This window comes from Lycium ferocissimum, chromosome 4, assembly GCF_029784015.1.
Source record: "Lycium ferocissimum isolate CSIRO_LF1 chromosome 4, AGI_CSIRO_Lferr_CH_V1, whole genome shotgun sequence".
NCBI lineage: Eukaryota > Viridiplantae > Streptophyta > Magnoliopsida > Solanales > Solanaceae > Lycium > Lycium ferocissimum.
In genome coordinates this window covers 45097242-45118195 of record NC_081345.1, presented here as the reverse complement: position 1 = coordinate 45118195, position 20954 = coordinate 45097242, and the positions used below count along the sequence as shown (strand labels likewise).

Here is a 20954-nt window from a genome sequence, read left to right as displayed (position 1 = left end):
AAAGGTCAAAAACACACCTCAGGTATCAACTCTTTTTTGAGTTTCCTTCCTGAACTATCAGGCGTGACAGTTCACTACCTAAACTATCACCAACTAGTTAGCAAAACACACCTCAAGTATCAGTAGTTAAGGTAGGAAAGGTGAACAAGTAATACTTCAGGTGTGTTTTTGACCCTTATCTTTGAAAGATCCTGAATGGAATGATTTGAATATTGGTTTATTAGTAAAACAAACCTTCTCCAACTTTTGAATTGTCGAAATAGCCTCGCTAACCCATATAGGTAGGGGTAAGTGCGTACGTCATCTGCCTCTCTCGATCCGCTTGTGAGATTACAACGATATGTTGTTGTTGTGGATACTGTTGATGTATGGAGATAGGAGACAGGAGGTAGTGGTGTTTTCTCAGTGAAATCATTTTATGAGAAGCTCCTATCTAGGGAGGAATCGACTTTTCCGCACGATGCGATATGGATCCCCAGGGTACCCCGGAAAGTTTGTTTCTTCACTTGGTTAGCTGTGAGAGGGGTATCTGTTATATCCCGTATTTTGTACGTTGGGGCAATCCGGTTTAACTATGATAAGTTAGGGACAAAATCATTCCGGGATACAAAGTCGGGACTTTTGACCTTCGATTTTATTTTAAGACATAAGTTGTTCATGAATTTGTTGGCATGGAACATTTAGGAAAATTTGGGACAAAAAATGGAATAATTGAAAGTTGGAAATCATGCATTATTTGGCCATGTGGTGTGGAAATGGTCCCACACATTTTGTGGACAAATTTAATTGGTCCAACACATGTGTGGGCCATGGACACATGTATAATTCATGTGGGAGCATAAAAGATGACTACTAAGTCATCTTCTTTTCATTCAACACTTAGAAAAAAAAATAAGAACTTTGGATGAACTTCAAAGGCCATTCGGCCAAGAACCCAAAATTAAGTCAATTTGAGCCATAAAAATATTTTCTTGGTGCAAATTCACTAATTGGAGGTCCCTAGTTAACGTGGAAGTGTTGTTGGAGCGAACAAACCATCCGTTTCATCTATCGCAAACCCTAGCCTAGTTGTGAAGTTGAAGAAGAAAGGTAAGATTTAATCTTGTTTTGTGTGTTAGGAATGATGTATGCATGTTGTAGTATGCCAAAATGGATGAAAATCATGAAATATGGCATGTTGGAGGTGAAGCCGTGTGTGTGATGTATGGCCGTGTGTGTGTGTTGTGTTGTGTTGAAGTAATGAATTAAATTCTAGCTAGCATGTTTTAATTGTTGTAGAGTGAAGAGATGGATGAGAATCATCAAGATATGTGTGTGTAGTGTTGGCCGAATATAGGGCCATGTTGTGTGAATGAGAATGGATTAATTCTATTTGGAATTTTCCAAAGAATGTTGTCGCTAATATTTTGTCAAACATACTATGAGACAAATAAGAATTTAATGACTCGGATTGGAGAATAGAATTTCCTGATGTTGTAATTGTATGGGCAAAGATTTGGAAGGGTTGTGCTTTAATGTAATTTTTTTAATGACTCAAGCTAACATTGTTAGAGTGTGGATTGTTGGTGCAAATCATGATTTGACATTTGGGCATTTAATTATAGTTGTGAAATTTCGGGTTTGGGGATAATTTAACTCGGAATCATAGTTAAACCGGATATTATTTGGGAGTTGTGTTTATTTGGGATATGTTTGAAACATTGTATGAATTGTTTAAAACGTCCTTGAATATCGTTAGTATGGGTTGGGTTGGTATTTGAATGTATAAGCGTTGATGTTGGCTTGAAGGTAAGCCGTTGAATTGAATATAATGAATGTTGTTGGATTATGTAGAAAGAGTATTTAATGCTAGAATTCGTTTTGAATTGATTATTGATGTTGCTAGGTTGGTTGTTGGTGTTGGTGTTGTTGATTTGGTGAGTTAAATTCTCGGGATTGACTTTATTTACGGGGGAAATGCCCAAATTTTGTAGAATTAAGTGCTAATTTGGAATTAAATGCCCAAATGTCTATAGCTAATGTTTGGCAATTATGACGTATTTATAGACCTTGGGGAGCCCGAGGCGTAGGTTGGCATTAGCTTGAGTTGGATTAGCTTTGAGAGCGGACGAGGTATGTAAAGTTCAACCCTTCCTTCTTTTGGCATGCCTTAGTTACAAATAGGATATGACACGAGCCTCGAGGAAATTCTATTCTCGCAATCCGAGCATGTCTATGATTCTTATTTGTCTCTTGGTATTCGTATGTTTGATGTGATGAAATATTAGCCCGTATGTCTTTGGAATAATTGATTTCCAAATAGAATTAATCCATTCTCATTCACACAACATGGCCCTATATTCGGCCAACACTACACACACATATCTTGATGATTCTCATCCATCTCTTCACTCTACAACAATTAAAACATGTTAGCTAGAATTTAATTCATTACTTCAACACAACACACACACACGGCCATACATCACACACACGGCTTCACCTCCAACATGCCATATTTCATGATTTTCATCCATTTTGGCATACTACTGATATCATACATCATTCCAACACACAAAACAAGATTAAATCTTACCTTTCTTCTTCAACTTCACAACTAGGCTAGGGTTTGCGATAGATGAAACGGATGGTTTGTTCGCTCCAACAACACTTCCACGTTAACTAGGGACCTCGATTAGTGAATTTGCACCAAGGAAATATTTTTGTGATGGCTCAAATTGGACTTGAATTTTTGGGTTCTTGGCCGAATGGCCTTTGAAGTTCATCCAAAGTTCTTGTTTTTTTTCTAAGTGTTGAGTGAAGAAAGATGACTTAGAAGTCATCTTTTATGCTCCCACATGAATTATACATGTGTCCATGGCCCACACATGTGTTGGACCAATTAAATTTGTCCACAAAATGTGTGGGACCATTTCCACACCACATGGCCAAATAATGCATGATTTTCAGCTTTCAATTATTCCATTTTTGGTCCCAAATTTTTCTAAATGTTCCATGCCAACAAATTCATGAACAACTTATGTCTTAAAATAAAATCGAAGGTCAAAAGTCCCGACTTTGTATCCCGGAATGGTTTTGTCCCTAACTTATCATAGTTAAACCGGATTGCCCCAACGTACAAAATACGGGATATAACGGTATCTTGACGGCGGAGAATTTGAGGAAGTGGAAGACCACTTGTGTCAGTTGGTGTTTCATGTGTAAAGAATCTGGAGAAGACGTAAATCACGTTCTATTACATTGTCGGTTACCATCTTCTTTGTGGGGGGAAATTCTGAGATGGTTTGGAGTTGAGTGGGTGATGCCGGGCACTGTGAATGGTTTGTTGGGCCCTTAGAAGACGGAAGGGAAGAAGCTGAGAATGGGATGTTGCTCCCTTGGCACTCATGTGGACCATATGGAGAGAGGAATAGGAGAGCTTTTGAGGGCATAGAGAAAGATTTTGTTTATTTGAGAAATCGTCTCTTTGCTCTTATTTCTTTTTGGTGCATCCATGAGGTTCCCATAGGTTTAAAGTATTGGGTGACTTCGGTAGAAAATCATGTCATGCTGTGCGGTCCCTACTTTTTGGTATACTTCTTGTATACGGGTACTTTTCTGCCCTATTTATATGAAAAATTATTACTTGAGCTAAAAAATTGTTGTTGTTGTTTGTATTTGTCAAAGTTCACATAATTTGACTCTCAAGAAGCGAAACATGACAACTAATCTGGGACGGAGGAAATGTAATATATATACACATCTCTCTGGGCCAATGTGAATCGTTTGTTATTGATGCAACAATGAATTTGGATAGAAATCTAGCTAAGGACTAAGCTAAGCTAAAACTACACTAAAGAAAGCTAACAGATAATTTCATTGTTATACTCTAAAAATGGTTACAAAGCATTATATAAGGTCAACACCCTTACTAATTGATAGGGTGTAACTGAAACTATTACAAAGGTAATGGGGTAAATGTAGGGGAATTAAATTGGAAGAATGAAACTTATGGCCATCTTCTGCAAAACAACCCTTCCAACAATGATGAACAACTCAACATGCACCTACTACAACCCCATGAAGCTTATCATGATCGTATTCATGGCCTCTTCCAATTTAGATTGCAACAGTTATCCAAGCACTTATGGCTTCCCCTATATTTTTTTTAGCGCAGAAGTTATTGATTGAAGAGAGGCTCTAATTTTCAATGGAGAACTCTTAATTTGCCTTGGGAGACTAATTATTACAAAATGTTGGAATGAAATAAGTCCGTTTAGAAATATTATTTAGTCTCAAGAGAAAAGGAAAACTATTAGTTTTCCACTAGTAGAATCCATTCATCATATATTATAAGCTCATAACAGTGTTTCAAAAATTCTTGTACATACTTAGGTGTGACACTTTTTGTAATGATATTAACTGGGAAAGGGTAGCAAATTAGAAGAGAGAGAGGGGGGGACGAAAAAAAGAGATTCACTTGTGGTGGCCGTGTTGTGAAATTGTTTGCTTTGCTATCGTGAACCCATTTTGCTGCTGAGTAATTTGCCCTAGTAATGTTTGCTGGGACAGGATTCCAAATGGAAGCGGATAAAAGAGAAGAAATTGCTGCTTTATAGTGTAAAAGAGAATACTCGGAAATTCGGTCACATCCTCTATATTAAGGTGACATAGATTGGTATCCAAGTTATATAGATTACTTATACCTTTGAATTTTAAATCTCTGATAAGTTCCTCAAATATTGATTATCGAGGAAATGATAGATTACACATTCTGGCATGTTGTTTAACAAAGAAGTAATGTGGTTGGAAAGATGTATTGGACAATAGATACTAGAGCTTTGCCTCTTCAGAGTGTGGGAGAAGAAAAAAAGGCAGAATGTGTTATAATCCTTACACTTGCAATCTCCTTCTCCACTTATGTTCTTAAGGATTGTGGTTAAGCATTTGAAATGGGATTTCGTCAGCAATTGTTGTGCTCGATTACTCATGTCTAACCAGCTTTTGATTAGTTCATGTGTGAAAGTGAAAACTGAACTTAAGGAAAATGGCAGAGTAGTCCCCCCAGTGGGATCTGGGGAGGGTAGTGTGTGTGCAAACCTTATCCCACTACCTTTGTTTCTGAAGACCCTCGGCTCAAGGAAAGGTGAAAAAAGAAGCAGTAACGACAAGCAGACTTCTTTTTAAGTTTGATGAGTTAAAAAAACACTTCTTACACATCTTGTTCTTCCTTTTGTTGGTTACTTCAGTTAGTGTCTATTTCAGTGCTAAAGCCTCCTTCAGATAGCCATTAATTAGTAGTGTCAAATGGGTGGGTTGAATTAAGCTTGGGCAGGTTGAGAAATAGGTTGAAACCCCGCCCATATTTGTTGCAGGTAAAAAAGGGGTTGAGTGATGCATTATTTGGGTACTATATTTGAGTTTCAAAGGAAATCTGGTATATGGGAATTAGTAGTTAAAAATTTATTGTTTAAGCGAGTTGACGCTTTTATTCTCCCACAGAGAATGGTTAACAAAATAGATTGATTTGTTCTTTTCTTAAATCAGTTCTTCACAATTTTTATCTACTAACCGAGGAAGGTCTTAAGGTTGGTGTTGGTTTAGCAGGTAGCCCATTTTGCAGCTGGTGAAATATGGGTTGGACCATATTTGACTCATTCTAAAATATCACACACTCAAATATGGGCGAGTTGGGTGGGTTTATGGCATTTTTGCCACCGGTAGCCATCATTAATCTTTCATTTCTAACTTTTTCAGTAATATTTGACGATGGGTGGACTACCGCTAGAGAATACATCCTCAACAATATCCTTGTTGAAAGTACCAAAAGATCAGAAAGCCGCATCTACGATGCCTGATTCAAAGCCAAAAAAGAAGATTTGCTGTGCTTGCCCCGAAACTAAGAAGCTGAGGGATGAATGCATTGTGGAGCATGGTGAACCCGCGTGTGAGAAATGGATCGAAGCTCATCGTAAATGCCTTCGAGCTGAAGGCTTCAAAGTCTGAAATGGGTGAATAGAAGCAGACCTCTAAATGGACAAAGGAAGATACAATTCTTTTCGTAATGCCCAGTTTGTTTTTGGGACCATACAAGCTCAATTAGCTAAATGTTTACAGATCATTTATACAAAAGAATTTGTTCATCAGAATACAGGAATAAAGCTAGGGAATTGAATAATGGATTTGCTGGGGCAGGAAATGCAAGATAATTTTCTTCATTATTTGTATTGTGAATTACATTTCTTGATGTACATCGATCAATCCCGCCGCGTTCAAGTGATCGCCGTGAGCCGAGCTAGATTGGAGACCATGTTAATGATCGTTCGTAATCGCTCTATCATTGTATGTCATGTAGTTTTTGTTTTTGTACTTTTGTCGTCCCTCAGCCCCTCTCCGACCTTTATATGTCATTAGTAGGGTCAGTGGCATACCTCACTGAGCTATTGGTTGTGAAGCTATAGCGTTGATTTAACCAACCGTCCATCTTGGTGCCTTTTTACTGATTTGGCGGCTTCTTATCGTTAATTTGAGTTCACCTTGGCCCTTGCCTTAAGAGTTCGTTTTTTGTGTTTTACAAGATCCAAATGAAGAGCAAGACCTTTCCTTAGAGTTCTTATGAAGACTATGATGGCGCAGTTGTATAATAGGGCCCCTAAGTGCCAAAGATCAGTGATGTTCTCGTGATAAGTGTTACTTGATGATTGAAGGATCTATAGACTTGCATTAAAAGGGATGGAATTGCTTGATGATTGAAAGACTTATTGACTCGCATTTAAAAGGATGGAATTAGCCCTCGGAACAAATATAAAGAGCATTATTTGTGCATCAAATGCTTCTCCATACATGTTTCAACACTGCTTTGTTAAGAAACAGGCATTAGTTTCTCTTTTAATAGTAGTATTAGTGTGTTTGTTACATACATCACGGGTGAAGGAAAGGCAAGTATGAAACTAAAATGCTGTCTCACTTCTGATTTATTGAAAAATGAAGCTGAACCTTACATTGAACTGCTTTTTCTAAGCTTTTTTTTTCACGGTTGGTTTAGAAATATGATATATACTAATATACTCGAAAATCTTTAGCTGGATATAACCAAGTATATTTGCTTGAACAATTCAGTGCATAAACCTCTTATTACGTTACAAACAGAAAAAGCAAAGCGAATGTCCGAGAACAAAGACATTTGCTACAAACAAAAAGAGAATTGTAAGGTTTCAACTTTCAAGCAATCCTTCTCTCAAGCTATTATATTCGTATAGGTAAAAAGTTCCAACTCAACAGACGTTAAAATACTCACTTGACACCAAGAAACAAACAAAAAAGTACCAATAAACGAAGGATAAGCTATCGAATAAGCTCTAACAAATACCAACTAGATCGCCAATTACAGAACTGAGCTTCCAAAAGCTCAATAAACACCTCAAAATATTTCATGAATAGAAGAACCCCGTCACTGGGTGTATCCGGGAAAACGGCCCATGGAAAAATACAATGGACGCACAGGAAAACCACGGTTCTTACCTAAATTACTCCGGACCACACGCTCAAAATCGAACAATATCTTTAAGGCATTCAAAGAAATGTTCAATGTTGATCTTTTCTTTGCCATCATAGATGGCTTCTGCTGTCCCACCATGTTCACCCTGAGCAGCCATTTCAACAACCATGTATAGTTTCTTGATGGGCATCTATCACAAGACAACACAAACGAGAGTTATCAGTCACTTCCCAATCATGTGCTTGAAATTTTAATTTCTCAAGCAGCGCCAATATTAGAAGGCGATGAGACAAGTATGAACCACTGGTATAGGGAAAATCATGCATAACAGCATGCTGATTGGAAAGACAGGGAGCAGAGCCTTGAAACTTACGTCATTTAGTGCATCAGCAGCTAAATCAACGTCACTGCTTGAGAAGACATTAAGCTGTTGCAACACCTGCAAAGAACATCAAAACATCAATAATAGGGTCGTATAATAAAGGCGGTTTACGGACATCTCCAGTAATTGCACCAATGAATTAGAGTTAGTATAGAGCATAAGGAGAGAGACCGATGAGAAATTTTCTCAAATAACTAGAGCTCATTTGCCCCATTCTTTTTTTATGACGGTGGTCCGAGCCACAGCTTGCACACACCTCGACCATTCCACAGGTACCAGAAATTTTCTCAAATCACTAGCTCACTTGCTCCATTCTTGTTTGTTTTTGGGTGGCAGTAGTATCCGGCCAACCTGCACGCACCTCGACCATTCTACCGGGTACCTGCTACCCCACACAAACAGAGGTACCGGGTAACTCTCCCACCAAGGCTTGAGCAGATGGGAAGATATCGCCTAATGTTTTTTACCCACCTCATGTTTCTCCATCATTATTCTTCTTAATTCAGTCAAAAAGCAAAATGGATCCTCAAGACCTCAATAGATATATTGACAAATTAAATGGCATCAATGACAAAAGCCATTGTTTTGTTACAGCAGGGAGTTCACAAGCTACTGTTCAATAATCTTCTTGCTACAAGATCTTGGTCCGGTAGAATGTGAAGTCTATGTATAAAGGAGTTTATCGGCCACTAACACTGCACAACTTTATCCGGAATACATAACCATGTGTCCTCATTAAGCTTTTCCGCACCTACCTGGTCTACAAAAGTATAATGTATCTTCCTTTTTCCTTTCAAGAAATACTCTAGTCATATGACATCCAATATAAAAACTTGTTTGAAATTTCACTGCTCTTCGCAATCCAACCATTATTGTTTTGACTTGACATAATAGTACATACTTTTTCCTTTTCAATATAAATGTATTGACTCTTGATTTTAGATCTATGGAGTTATTCAACAGAAGGAACTTTCATGAAAAAACAGAAATCGTGGTAGTTTGGATGCCCTCTTACCTTCTTGGCATCTTCTGTCTTTAGTGTTGGAACATGGTATGTGACCGAGAAAGTATCAGAAAGACCAACTGAGTCCAAGAAATCCACCTCACTAGTAGTTCCAATCACAAGAATCTTTTTACCCTGTAACGTGAAACCAGTTGTAAGAATCATCAGCAAAAAGCAGTTGCATATCCAACCACAATGTAATTAAATCCAGCTCATAGAAAAGAAAAACGCCATCCCAACGTTTTGGGCGTTCTAGTTATTTTCTCCACAGCATAAAATCCGTGGGTGCTAATTTTCCTGTACCTTTTTTTTTTTTTTCTAGTGGCAGCAAAAAAACTGGAGAATTTCATGGGTTCAAGATGGAAATAGGAGAATTCTGTGCCCTCCCCCAACCCCACCCAAAAAAAAAAAAAATATTAAAAGTCAAGTAGTTGGGCACAGGATGGTTTTTTCTGTTCTCTCTCACCAAAGAGAAATCCAGATGGGTAGACAAACTGCTAATATATAGCTATGAGCATTGAGAGAGCAACTCTCTGAAGAATCATCCATTAAAATTGCATGCTGTCACTACTTTTTTACATACTTCTATTTCACAAAGGTTTAACCAACTTCCTTAAGCAAAAAGATTAACCAAGATAAGAGGGGCAAAAGCATGTACAATAGTTAAATCCTGTTATTCGAAAATATACAGGGACACCGATGCCTGAGGGGCAAAATTGGGGGACAGGGATCACATTTCTTCTGAGCATCACCACAGAAGTAAGTTCCAGATAACTTTAATACACCTAAAGTTTTTTATACATGTCCATGAGCTGCCTTCCAAACCCCACGCTCAAAGGGGATGGAAAAAAAAGCAAACAGGAAATCATGAGTTCCAAATGAGCATCTTAAAATACAATACCGAGCAATTATGAAGAAATACCTTCGGGGGAAGCCGTCTAAGGAGCACCATCAGCGTTTGAGAAATCAAATTTGAAAATCGAGGGCCAATGGCAACATATTCCAGAAGTCTGCAGGGGTTGCATGATAAACACATAACAATGCATTTAAAGGCTATTTATTGCAACATATTCCAGAAGTTTGCAAAGGTACATGTGTGATAAACACATATTAATGCATTGAAGGCTATTTATCAGGAAGTTACCTTTCAATCCCATCAAGGACGACTATACTAAGTGGTGACTTGTATGCATCCTCAAATACCTACAACATAAAATCACAAGACATAGTTATACGCAAAAAATTACATGGGTGTATATAAAGTCAGGCTATATTCTAGCTGATCATACTAAAGTAATGCACAAGTTTCATGTGTGTACCTTGACTATCTGAGCACATTTGCTGCTTTCACTGAGCCCAATCATAGTTTCAGCAGAAATCTAACAATTCAGAGGGGAAAGAGGCAATAAGAGATGGGTTTAATAGTGAGCATTTATAATTAATCTCCAGAAACTGTCCAAGTTCCCAATGGCTTAATAAACTTACTATCTTGACATAGGGAAAATCACTTTGAATTCCAACTGTTGCTGCCATTGCAGTCTTGCCACTGTCCATGGAAAGAAACGACTCAAGATAAATGACCACATAAAAAACAAGAATAGCACAAGCTTCTACCTTCCACTTGGGCCTTCCAGAAGACAAGTAATGAGGGGGCTCCCCCTGCTGACTTTAACTTGTTCTGCCAAAAGCATAGTTCTTCTGTAAATGTGTTGATGTCTTTCACCACAGTCCACAATGCCATTAAGTCTGAAAATTGTTGAGACGTAAAGTCACCTCCATGCAGCAAATTAAGCAATGTTTTACGGGCCTTAAACTAGACTACAGTACTGACGAATTTATTCAATATCCGGTTATCATTTTTTAGCTCATCTACAAGCTTCAACAGACTAGTTTCTTCACTTAAGCTGCCAATAGCACATATACTTCCCTCAACTACTGAACTTTGAGTCTCTCCTGCCCTAAGCTCTTCATACTGACCTCCAATTAATACACAGGAGACAAATGCATTTAATGATACCTAGTATTTCCCTTCTTCAGGAAAAAGTTTTACTGAAGTTTTTTCATTTTGTCAAGTAAATCTACTTTGCAACTTCATATAACTTGTCCCTCCAAAGTTCTTTAAGAACACAAACTCAGTAATACTACAACTCTTCTTTTCAAGCCCAGCAGTCCTACAAGCATTTGATGAGATTTCCGCCTTGAGAAAAATAGAACTGACCAATTTTGAAAATAGATATTGTCCTTCATAGTTTCAAGAAATAGTACCAATCGGTTGTGCACTGAGAACAGGAAAACTAACCTGCACCGCTCAAGGTCATCAGTGGAAGCACCAAACGCAGGTCTTACTTCATTAAGGGCATGCAAAAAGTCTTCCATAGTGACTTTTATACTCTCCTCGTCCACTGGTTTGGTAAGATCGTCCATGCTTAGTTGCCTGTTCAATGCATAGGATACTGCACTTTTGACTACACCTTCAAGCTCGGCACCACTATAATTCTTCGACCGTGCAGCTGCACGCAAAGGAAAATGGGGGGAAAAACTCTGAGAATTCTATGTAACCAGTGTAGGTTAGTAGACAAAGCAAAGGGACAGAGAGTAACTCTCAGAAGTGATAGGGGAACACCTTCAGTTCAACATTATATCTTTTGATTTGATGAAGTGTGTGACCATCTTATCTAAAAGCTTAAGTTATTACAACTAACACACATAACGAAGTGTTAGAAGTGTGAAAAGCTAAGTAGTTACGGAGAACACACTTTTAATTAGTTATATCATGTCTCAACAGAGTTGATAAACAATCAAGTTGAATTAAGGATATAACAGGATTTTAAGACTATCATCATGTACTCTAAAAAGACCATAAAAGAAAAGCCAGCATAACATGCTAGTAGTGGTGACTACATACCAAGTTCTTGCAAGTCCACGTCAGGAGAAAGAAAGGAATTCTCTTTCATCTTGTTTGTATGAATCTGCAGGATTTGTAGTCGACCATTTTCATCCGGAAGGCTAATCTCCACTTGGACTTCTAGTCGTCCTGGCCTATATCAATGGTCATATTTTGATAATGCACCATAAAAGATTACTTAATCACTAAAGAAATACTAGAAAAAACAGATTTGTGTCAACTTCGATGATAAGTAAGGCAAAAATGATAACAGAGACCGCTGTTACCTCATAAGTGCTTCGTCAAGCAGATCTTTCCTATTTGTCATTCCAATAAGCAAAACATTATTCAGAGATTCCACCCCATCTATCTAAACAGCAAGAAACAATCAACCAGCTTGAATCAATAACTGGTAAAAGCATTCTACAATTGTCATATAGCGAATCTAACCTCAGCTAACATGACTAGAAATTGTTGCACATACCTTAGTGAGGAGCTGGTTAACAATGCTATCATGTACACCAGTTCCATCTCTAGTTGATCCTCTAGACTGCATAACAAAAGCATCATATTGAGAAACTAAATCTACAGAATCAACCACATGGGGTATAATCAAAACATGAGTAATAATCTCAAAAATCAATTATTCTTGATTCCACGAGGTCCCACCTTACAGATTGCATCAATCTCATCAAAAATGATAACATGCAGTTCACTCTGGTCACCTAGAAAGACAAAAATGGGGGATTAAAGTACAAGTTTAGAACTCAAAATACTCATTGCCATGATAGCTTCCTTACCTTTGGATTTCTGGTCTGCCTCAGCATCAGCAAACAAATCCCTCACATTTTTTTCAGTTTCACCCACGAACTTGCTTAACACTTCAGGTCCATTGACAATCTACAGTTTACATTCACCAACAGGGAAAAACAATAAGCAGATGGGCAACCAAGGTTGTATTAGCAACAAATAATTCAATACTGAATTTTGCTTAAACAGCTTTGTAAACATATGATGAGCTTTCCTCATTAAAAAAGGAACATATGATGAGCTTAACAAAAAAGCTATTTAAGTAATCCGATCGCATTATATAGAAAAAGAACTGTTCTATGTACAAAAACAAGACGGGAAATAAAAGAATCACATATCTTCACATGGAAACATGTGACAGACTTGACAGTTTATCATCTTTAGTTGCAGATGATTGCAGCAAAGTGCAAAGGGAACTATACCTTCTTTTTTTTTTTTCTTTTTTTCTTTTTTTTTCAAAAGGCAGCTATTTTGTGGATTGAAATTTGAGAGCGAAGTTACGAATAAGTAGTGTCCATCCATCACTACTCTCCATTTCAGTCTTAAAAAGAATAGTGGTGTCCAATCATTTGATGAGATATAAAAGACTGGAATTATCCACGAAACGAAAAGCAAAACCGAAGCTTTTAATACGAGGCCATGTGCATTAATACCCACACCAGTTTCTTGACTTCTTCCTTAATGAGTTCATGACTGTCGAAAGCTCGTATCCATCTGTGTATTCTGTTCATGCTAAGCATCATCTGCTGTTAATAAACGCAGGATGACCGATTCTCTCCAGTAGTAAACTAACCACGTACAGGATTGGTGGACAAGTCATTACAAGATCCTATATTTCCACCTTAAGTTGAAAAGGTGCATGTGTAAAAATTTCTTCATATGCTCACAGCATAGTACATATAGTTTGTAAAAAGCTAAATTGTAAAGCACTTATCGCTCCGTTCTTCAGGCAGATCATTAAATGCATTCCTTGAAGATTATGTGCATTTAAATTAGATCTAATGTTGTCGACAGGTGACAGCCAAAAAAAAAAATTATCTTATTGAAATGGGAGAGGAATGTTACACTCCTAATGCACTAACTTAGAGGGATAACGGGTGTAAAGCCAAGGTGACGAGAGCAGCCAGCTGAAATTACAACTACTGACTTATATTGAAATGCTGAAGCAATTCAAATCACACAATTGGAAGAAAAAGGCCATGTCATTTTTTCAAAATAAAATTTTGAGATGTAGAAGAACATATAAAACTTGATAGGCATATGAGATCATACTACAATTCATGCAATGCCTCAGTTATAGCATTGGCTCCAAGGAAAAAGGGAGCTATTGAGCTGAGAGACTACAGGCAAATCAATCTCACTTTCTAGCTAGAAGACTACAGCAAGTGATAAATAACCTGGTTTGCTGCCACCAGAATGCTTCATTCATAACAGGAAAATCAATGATGCCTCTCTTATTGCCAATGGGGTTGTAGACTGGAGACTCAAGAGTGGGAAACCTGGAATAATCAGCAAATTGGACATTGAGAAAGCTTTGACCAATTGAGTTGGTCATTTCTCCTATCAATGCTAAACGAAGATCGTTTTTGGTGATAGGTTGTTAAGGTGGATCAACTACAGCACATCCACTGTGAAATTCTTAGTGCTGGTTAATAGGTCCCCAGTGGGGTTCTTTTCACCTCAGAAAGGAATCAGGCAGGGTGATTCTCTCTCACCCTTTCTATTCATTCTGGCTATGGAGGGATTCAACAAAATGATTGAAAAGGCAAATCAGATACAGTGGTTAAAGGGGTTTGATATAGGCAGCGATCTTGGAAACTCAACCTCCATCTCACATCTACTCTCCGCAGATGAAACTCTGATTTTTGTGGTGCATCCCAAGTCCAAACCTGAATCGTACCCTCCTAATTTTTGAAGCCCTATCTGATCTCCACAACAACATGTTGAAGAGTAGCATACCCAGTTAATGCAGTATCAAACTTAATGGAGCTGGCTGGAATTCTAGGCTGCAACACTGATTTATTCTACTACATACTTGGGCTTACCTCTAGGTTCAAAGTACAAATCAACTGAAGCATGGAATGGGGTCATTGAAAAGTCTGAAAATAGGCTTGCCACTCGGCAAAGGCAATATTTGTCCATGGGAGGCACACTGACTCTTAGTGTGATGGATAGTATCCCAACCTACTACATGTCACTCTTCTCAATCCCCTGTAAAGTGCTCAAACAAATTGACAAGTTGAGGAGGGATTTCCTTTGGGAAGGCAACAACATCACTCCAAAGTTCCATCTAGTAAAGTGGGCAAAAGTGACTAAACCTAAAGCGCTTGGGGGTTTAGGTATCAAGAACCTTGTTGTACACAACAAAAGCATGTTGCTGAAATGGTTATGAGGTGTAGTCAGGCCACAAGATTTTTATGATTTATGGAAGGTGGTTGTGAGGGCACATGGCAACCAGTGTCATTGGTGCACAAATCAGAAAACCCTCATGCTATAGGCCCCTGGAAGTTTATCTTTATCAGCAAATTCTGGAGTGAATTCTCCCAGAACATCTCATTCAAAGTGGGCAATGCTAGTCAGGTCAAATTTTGGAAGGACAAAAGGCTTGGAAGCTCAACCCTAATAGCTGAATTTCCCAACCTCTACAAGCTAATCAGGGACTCTGAGTCTCTCATTTCACAGCACTGGGAAGGCAACAGCTGGAACCTGCATTTCAGGAGGAATGTAAATGATTGGGAATATGACGAAATGATGGGAATGTTGGCTAAAATTGGGGCACACAGTGGATACTCAAGCAATAGATAGCTTGAGATGGGGTAATGCTAGTGATGGAACATATGCAGTGAAGAGAGGCTACTCACATTTGCATGCTCAGAATGATCTTATCAGCAACTGGCCTTGGAAATTAATATAGGGGACTAAACTGCCAACGAAAGTTAGATATTTCACTTGGTTGGCACTCAATGAAGCATGCCTGACATAGGACAACCTCATCAAAGAGATCCCCCAACAGGTCTTACACGTGCAGGCAAAGTGCAGAAACAGTCATCCACCTTTTTGTACACTGTCCAGTGGCGTTTGACATTTGGTGTCTGTTCTACTCTATTCTGGGGCTCTGCTAGGTTATGCCTTATAGTAATAAAGAAGCTGTGGAAGTTTGGTGCTCAAGGAAAGTTGGAAAATCCATCAAGAAAATCTGGAATTTGATTCCAGCTTGCATATTTTGGGTGGTATGGAAAGAAAGGAGCAGCAGATATTTTGATGGTTTATCAACTTCTATTTTTGTTCTCAAGACTCGGTGTTTTTTGCTCCTCTATAGCTGGTAAAACATATCCCCTGAGCCTTTTCTGGATTTGGTAGCTCCTTAGAACTATAGCTAGTATGTTATGGACCTCGCTTACATCTTTTATTAATTGTTGCACATTTTTGTTGTTTTTCTTTGCACCTACTTGATGCCATCAATGAAATTATTTAATCATAAAAAAAAAAATTCCAAATTCCCAACCTGAGGAGTACTTCAAGACACTTCCAACTTTATCCGAGTAATGTGTTTTAAGATTACGTAATATCATGAAAGACAACAATGTTCCCCAGAATGTTATCATTTGGTCACAATGAAGGCAAACTGATAATAAAACGTGAAATCCCCTTTCAGTCAAGGGGAATGTGCGCTATCAAGGATAACGGAGGAGAAGCAGGAAGAAGTCCTAGTGCCAAGTTTATAGAGTGACAATGACTGATTACATCAGACCATATTTTTATTAGTAACCATTTTAGAGGAAGAGTAGACGAGAATAAGAAGTAAAGGGGATAAATCCTACACTATGGTGAGCGTGCAAGGAAACATAGTACTTCAGCGACACATGCAGGGAAAAACACTAGCAAAAAGACAAACATTTTGGAAAAGAATAACCAACCAGGAAAGACAAATTCACATACCTGTGAGAAAAGAAATGACATGTACGGTGTAACTTCCAGAACAACAACGATAATATCGAAAGAATTACTTCTAGAGCTTCAATGGGCCTACCTTTGGATCCTTTCCATTTAGCATTTTTCCAATCTGCCGAGCCATTAGAGTCTTCCCTGTACCAGGAGGTCCAAAGAGCAGCATTCCCTTAACATGCTTGATACCAAGCCTGAAAGCAGTTTCATCCCAAAGCCAAGGCCAAGTGAGGAAGTAATTTTACTACATAATTTCTTCAAGAAATAAACTCAAGTTCTCATGAAAACAAAAGGAAATTTTGTTATTCAGCAAGAACTCTCCATACTTGCTTGTCACATGTGGAGGGAAAACCCTGGAAGCAAAAGCTCTTCGAAATATATCAGCAAACTCTGCGCCCAGACCACCTATACCCAATGATTGAAGATTGAATTCTTTCTGCCTAAAGATGCTGCTGCTAGCAGCTTCACGCTGGTTGATAATCTGTATTGAAGTCAGTTGCAGCAAAAATCAAATCAAAAAGAACTCCAGTAAACATAAGGGAAGCCATTTTCTTTGGCAACTTTTAGCCACTGGTATATCACTTAAAGACAGAAGTAACCTTTATTCCGCTGGAGTTTGCAGCTTCAAATATAATGTATGTGTCAGCTGAAATCATCCCTCTTTCGATATTAGATTTTTCTTGACCCTCCAAGGTAGCTTGATTGACAGTGAATATATAACCACTGCCAAGGTACTCAAATGTCACCTTTTGCCCAGTTGTCATAATCTGCATAGGTAAAGTTAATAATCCAAACATAAGTTACTTTCATCAGAACTATAGAGGAACATCTACTGCAACTTAATGGTAAGCCCGGGACTAGAGGTTAGAACAGCCACTTTATATCATCTTCTTATACAGTATCAATTACAGGTAACATCATACTGGAGACGCCAATATATAAACTGCCAAGTGATTCACCAGCTATAATGTACATCGACACCTCTAAGATCCTCTTAAACCCTGCTCTAATCGACTAAACAAGAACCAACTATAGCAGAGTTAGCAAGATAATTTCTTGAATATCATAAGGCAATCCAAGTTTACTACTAGACCACACTTGTAAACTTTTAACATGTGTCTACCAGTGCAAAATGTGTTTACTAAAGGTTGACTCTGATACCATGTGAAAAAATGTGAACATCCAATCCAAATCTTAAGGCTTGGAGTAGTCCAGATCCTATAAACCCCTTCGAAAGCAATTACACACCCCATGTGGGGCAAATATATAATTGATCAGCTACAAAGAAAATCTCATGCCACATTGTTATTGCGCATTGGTTTTCATATATTGATTCCAACTGACACCCCAAGGCATTTCAATATGTATCTTGGCTATTGAAGCAGATAATAGACATGTACTTTGCAAAATGAATAAGTACAGCCAAGCTGCTCATTTATAAGTCAGTCATCTTCCTCAGTAGTCTCTATGGCAATGATTTCATAGATAGAAGTAGTCAGCACAGAGGGGAGCATATTCATAATATGTTAAATTGATTACAAGAAAAATAAAACAAATAGACTACGTTTAATTTTCATTGTTTGATTTCGAGGCGCTATTCAGCCTTATCTCCCAAAATTTTAGAGAAAGGAAACTGACATATGACAATCATTCTTGAAAGTACAGATTTGAAGAACCACACCATATGTGTTGCACAATAAGCTTTGTCAGGTACAAGATAATAAGAGAACAGAAATCATTAAGAGGTGGAAGGGGGATAGCGCCTTCACCTGATTGGCAAATCTCTTGCGAACTAGGTTAGCCAAAGGAACTGCATCCACCTACAAAAAGACATATCTTGGTAAACTTGCAATGTCTACAGCAAAAGAAGCGTTTGTAAGTAGAGTACTCCTGATGCCTAAGCCTAAAAGAAAACCAGCTAAAATAGAAGATGGATACAACCAAAATACACCATAACAAAAATTGCAAAAGATCTGCATCCTCTAAATACCAGAGTTGCTATGTTATCTGAAAAATATGGTAAAATCAAAATTTTACCAGAACTGTTGTTAAATGCTCGCTTAATAAGCCCTGAAGTTCGGTGAGCCCAGGTTGAGCGCTTCACCTCGCTTAATTGGCGCTTTAGTGTAGGAATCAAGGTGTTAAGGTGTGTGCACCTTCACCAACGAGTTCTGCCTTTAAGGGCACAACACCATGTATATAGTTCTACAATAGCTTTTCCATTCTTTTGTCCAAATAATTCTTATTTGTGTTTATAGTTACATTTTCTTGCATTACATTTCTATTTTTTATTTTCCCCCTAGGCGGGTTTCTTCGCTAAAGCCCACGCTTTAATCGCGCTTTGCGCTTAAAGATCTAACACACTTGGAGCTTTTTTGCACTTATTGCTTTTGACTACTCTAACAAGAAGAATTTAACTCATTCAAAGGGAATAGAGTCATTGCATGGCACACTAGACATTGGCGAATATAAAAAAACTTATGCTGAGACACAGGACAGTTTACCTGCTCATCTTTGGTCCCTTTTTTCACAAACTCCAAGTCAAGGGTAAGTAAAGCAAGGTTGAAGTCTTCAGGTGGAACAAATCTGCAATTTGAACAGTGAAAGCACTAATTAACTGATGTTATGGAAAAACTAGACCACTGTAAGCAATAATATCTGAATAATCCTGCCGAACCTGCTAACGGATATAGCGTCTCCAGTGGAAACTTTGGCATAGCGTCTTTGAATTGCATTAAGACCAAGCTGACCGCTAAGAATGCCTTCGTGGGCAGTGTTTCACAGTTAAGGCAACCCCATAGTGTATTATCTTCATAAAATGCTACAGAGTGAATAGAATACAAAATGGAAATTTTAAAGAAAGACAAACAATAGATCACAAACTCCTTAAGCTTGTCGGAATTTGCTCATTAGCATTTGCTATTTCACCGCCTTTCTTATCATTGAAATTCAAAAGGATATGCGATAGTGAAAACAAAAGCAAATACGCAAACTAACAAGGATCAGCCTATTAAATTCAGTAATTCTACAATTCATCAAAGTTATACTAATTTTACGCCTTCAACCTACTAAACTCGCACATGCTCATCAGTTCAAAGAGACAAAAAAAGTCAAAAAATCACAAATTTTTGCTCGATTAGGAATACGAACAGTAATAATTGAAATTCAAAAGGATCGGCCTATTGAATTCAGTATTTCTAAAATTCATCAAAGTTAACTAATTTTACACCTTCAACCTACTAAACTCACATATGTTCATCAGTTCAAACAGCAAAAAAAAAAAAAAAAAGAGTGAAATGTGCGCATCATTTTTGCTCGATCAGTAATAAAAACAGTAACGATATCATAAAATCTCGAATTTTGCTCGATTAGGAATAAAAACAGTAATGATATCATATAATCGCACAAATTTGCTCAATTAAGAACGAAAACAGTAACGATCGAAATTATAAAAAAAAAAATATATATATATATATATATGCAAGAGTAAGGTGAAATACGCATCATAAAAATCACAAAATTTGCTCGATAACGAACAAAAACAATAAAATCGCACAAATTTGCTCGATAAGAAACAAAAACAGTAAAATCGCACAAACTTACTCTATAAGGAACAAAAACAGTAAAAAAAGTGAAATGTGCGCATCATTTTTGCTCGATCAGCAATAAAAACAGTAACGATATCATAAAATCTCGAATTTTTGCTCGATTAGGAACAAAAACAGTAATGATATCATATAATCGCACAAATTTTGCTCGATTAAAAAAAAAAAAAAAAACAGTAATAATATAAATTTGAAAAAAGGATATGCTAAAGTGAGAACAAAAGCATCAGCAACAAGTGCATAAGCGTGTTTAGATCCAGGAACAAGGAAATCTCTTATATCTTTTGGTGAACAATACGCACAATTTGTATAAACCAGATCTTTTTCAGGAGTACTTGCTACTTTCATTGTCCTTGCTGCCATTTTTTTGAATCACAAATCTCAAAATACAAGAGATCAAATGAATATGAACTTTAATTTATATATAGAAAGTTTTTAAGAGATATATTTTGGTCTTTTGATGACTTAGCTATTAAGGGAAATGAAACTGGGTTGAATATCGGAATGACCCGACCCGAAATACAAAATCTGGAGTTTTAGTAGCCGTTTGGCCATAAAAATTATTCACTTTTTTCTGGAAATTTTTTTCCACTTTTTTTACTTTTAGGCGTTTGGCCATAAATATTCAGAATATAATTTCGGAGTTGTATTCCGGAATATCAAAAATTTAAAAAAAATTGTTTTTTAAAAAAATTTCACTTTTTTACACTACATTGCACCAAAGACTACAATTTTAAAAACTATGGTCAAACACAACTCCAACTCCAACTTCAAAAATTTCAAAAAAAGTGAATTTATTCTTTATATTTATGGCCAAACGGCACCTTAGATCAACTAGACTATAATTA

At 37.5% G+C, this 20954-nt stretch overlaps 2 protein-coding genes across 2 annotated transcripts; one reads left to right on the top strand and one right to left on the bottom strand.

Annotated features, from left to right (window-relative positions):
* Nucleotides 1–4468: 4468 nt before the first annotated feature.
* LOC132053254 (cytochrome c oxidase copper chaperone 2-like) lies at nt 4469–6274 on the top strand. The gene has a single exon (XM_059445205.1). The coding sequence runs from the start codon at nt 5749–5751 to the stop codon at nt 5983–5985; it is 237 nt and encodes a 78-aa protein (XP_059301188.1). The 5' UTR covers nt 4469–5748; the 3' UTR covers nt 5986–6274.
* A 1054-nt stretch (nt 6275–7328) lies between these two features.
* On the bottom strand, nt 7329–20547 carry LOC132053253 (vesicle-fusing ATPase). Its single transcript, XM_059445204.1, has 21 exons — nt 20312–20547; nt 19179–19274; nt 19006–19087; nt 18271–18321; nt 17101–17268; nt 16828–16982; nt 16587–16695; nt 12547–12646; nt 12416–12471; nt 12231–12296; nt 12034–12116; nt 11768–11901; nt 11162–11372; nt 10477–10608; nt 10348–10408; nt 10182–10241; nt 10007–10065; nt 9785–9872; nt 8875–8997; nt 7851–7916; nt 7329–7667 (listed from the first exon to the last, which is right to left on the bottom strand). Exons 1-21 carry the CDS (start codon nt 20467–20469, stop codon nt 7524–7526), a joined length of 2202 nt encoding a protein of 733 aa, XP_059301187.1. The 5' UTR covers nt 20470–20547; the 3' UTR covers nt 7329–7523.
* Between the last annotated feature and the right edge of the window lie 407 nt (nt 20548–20954).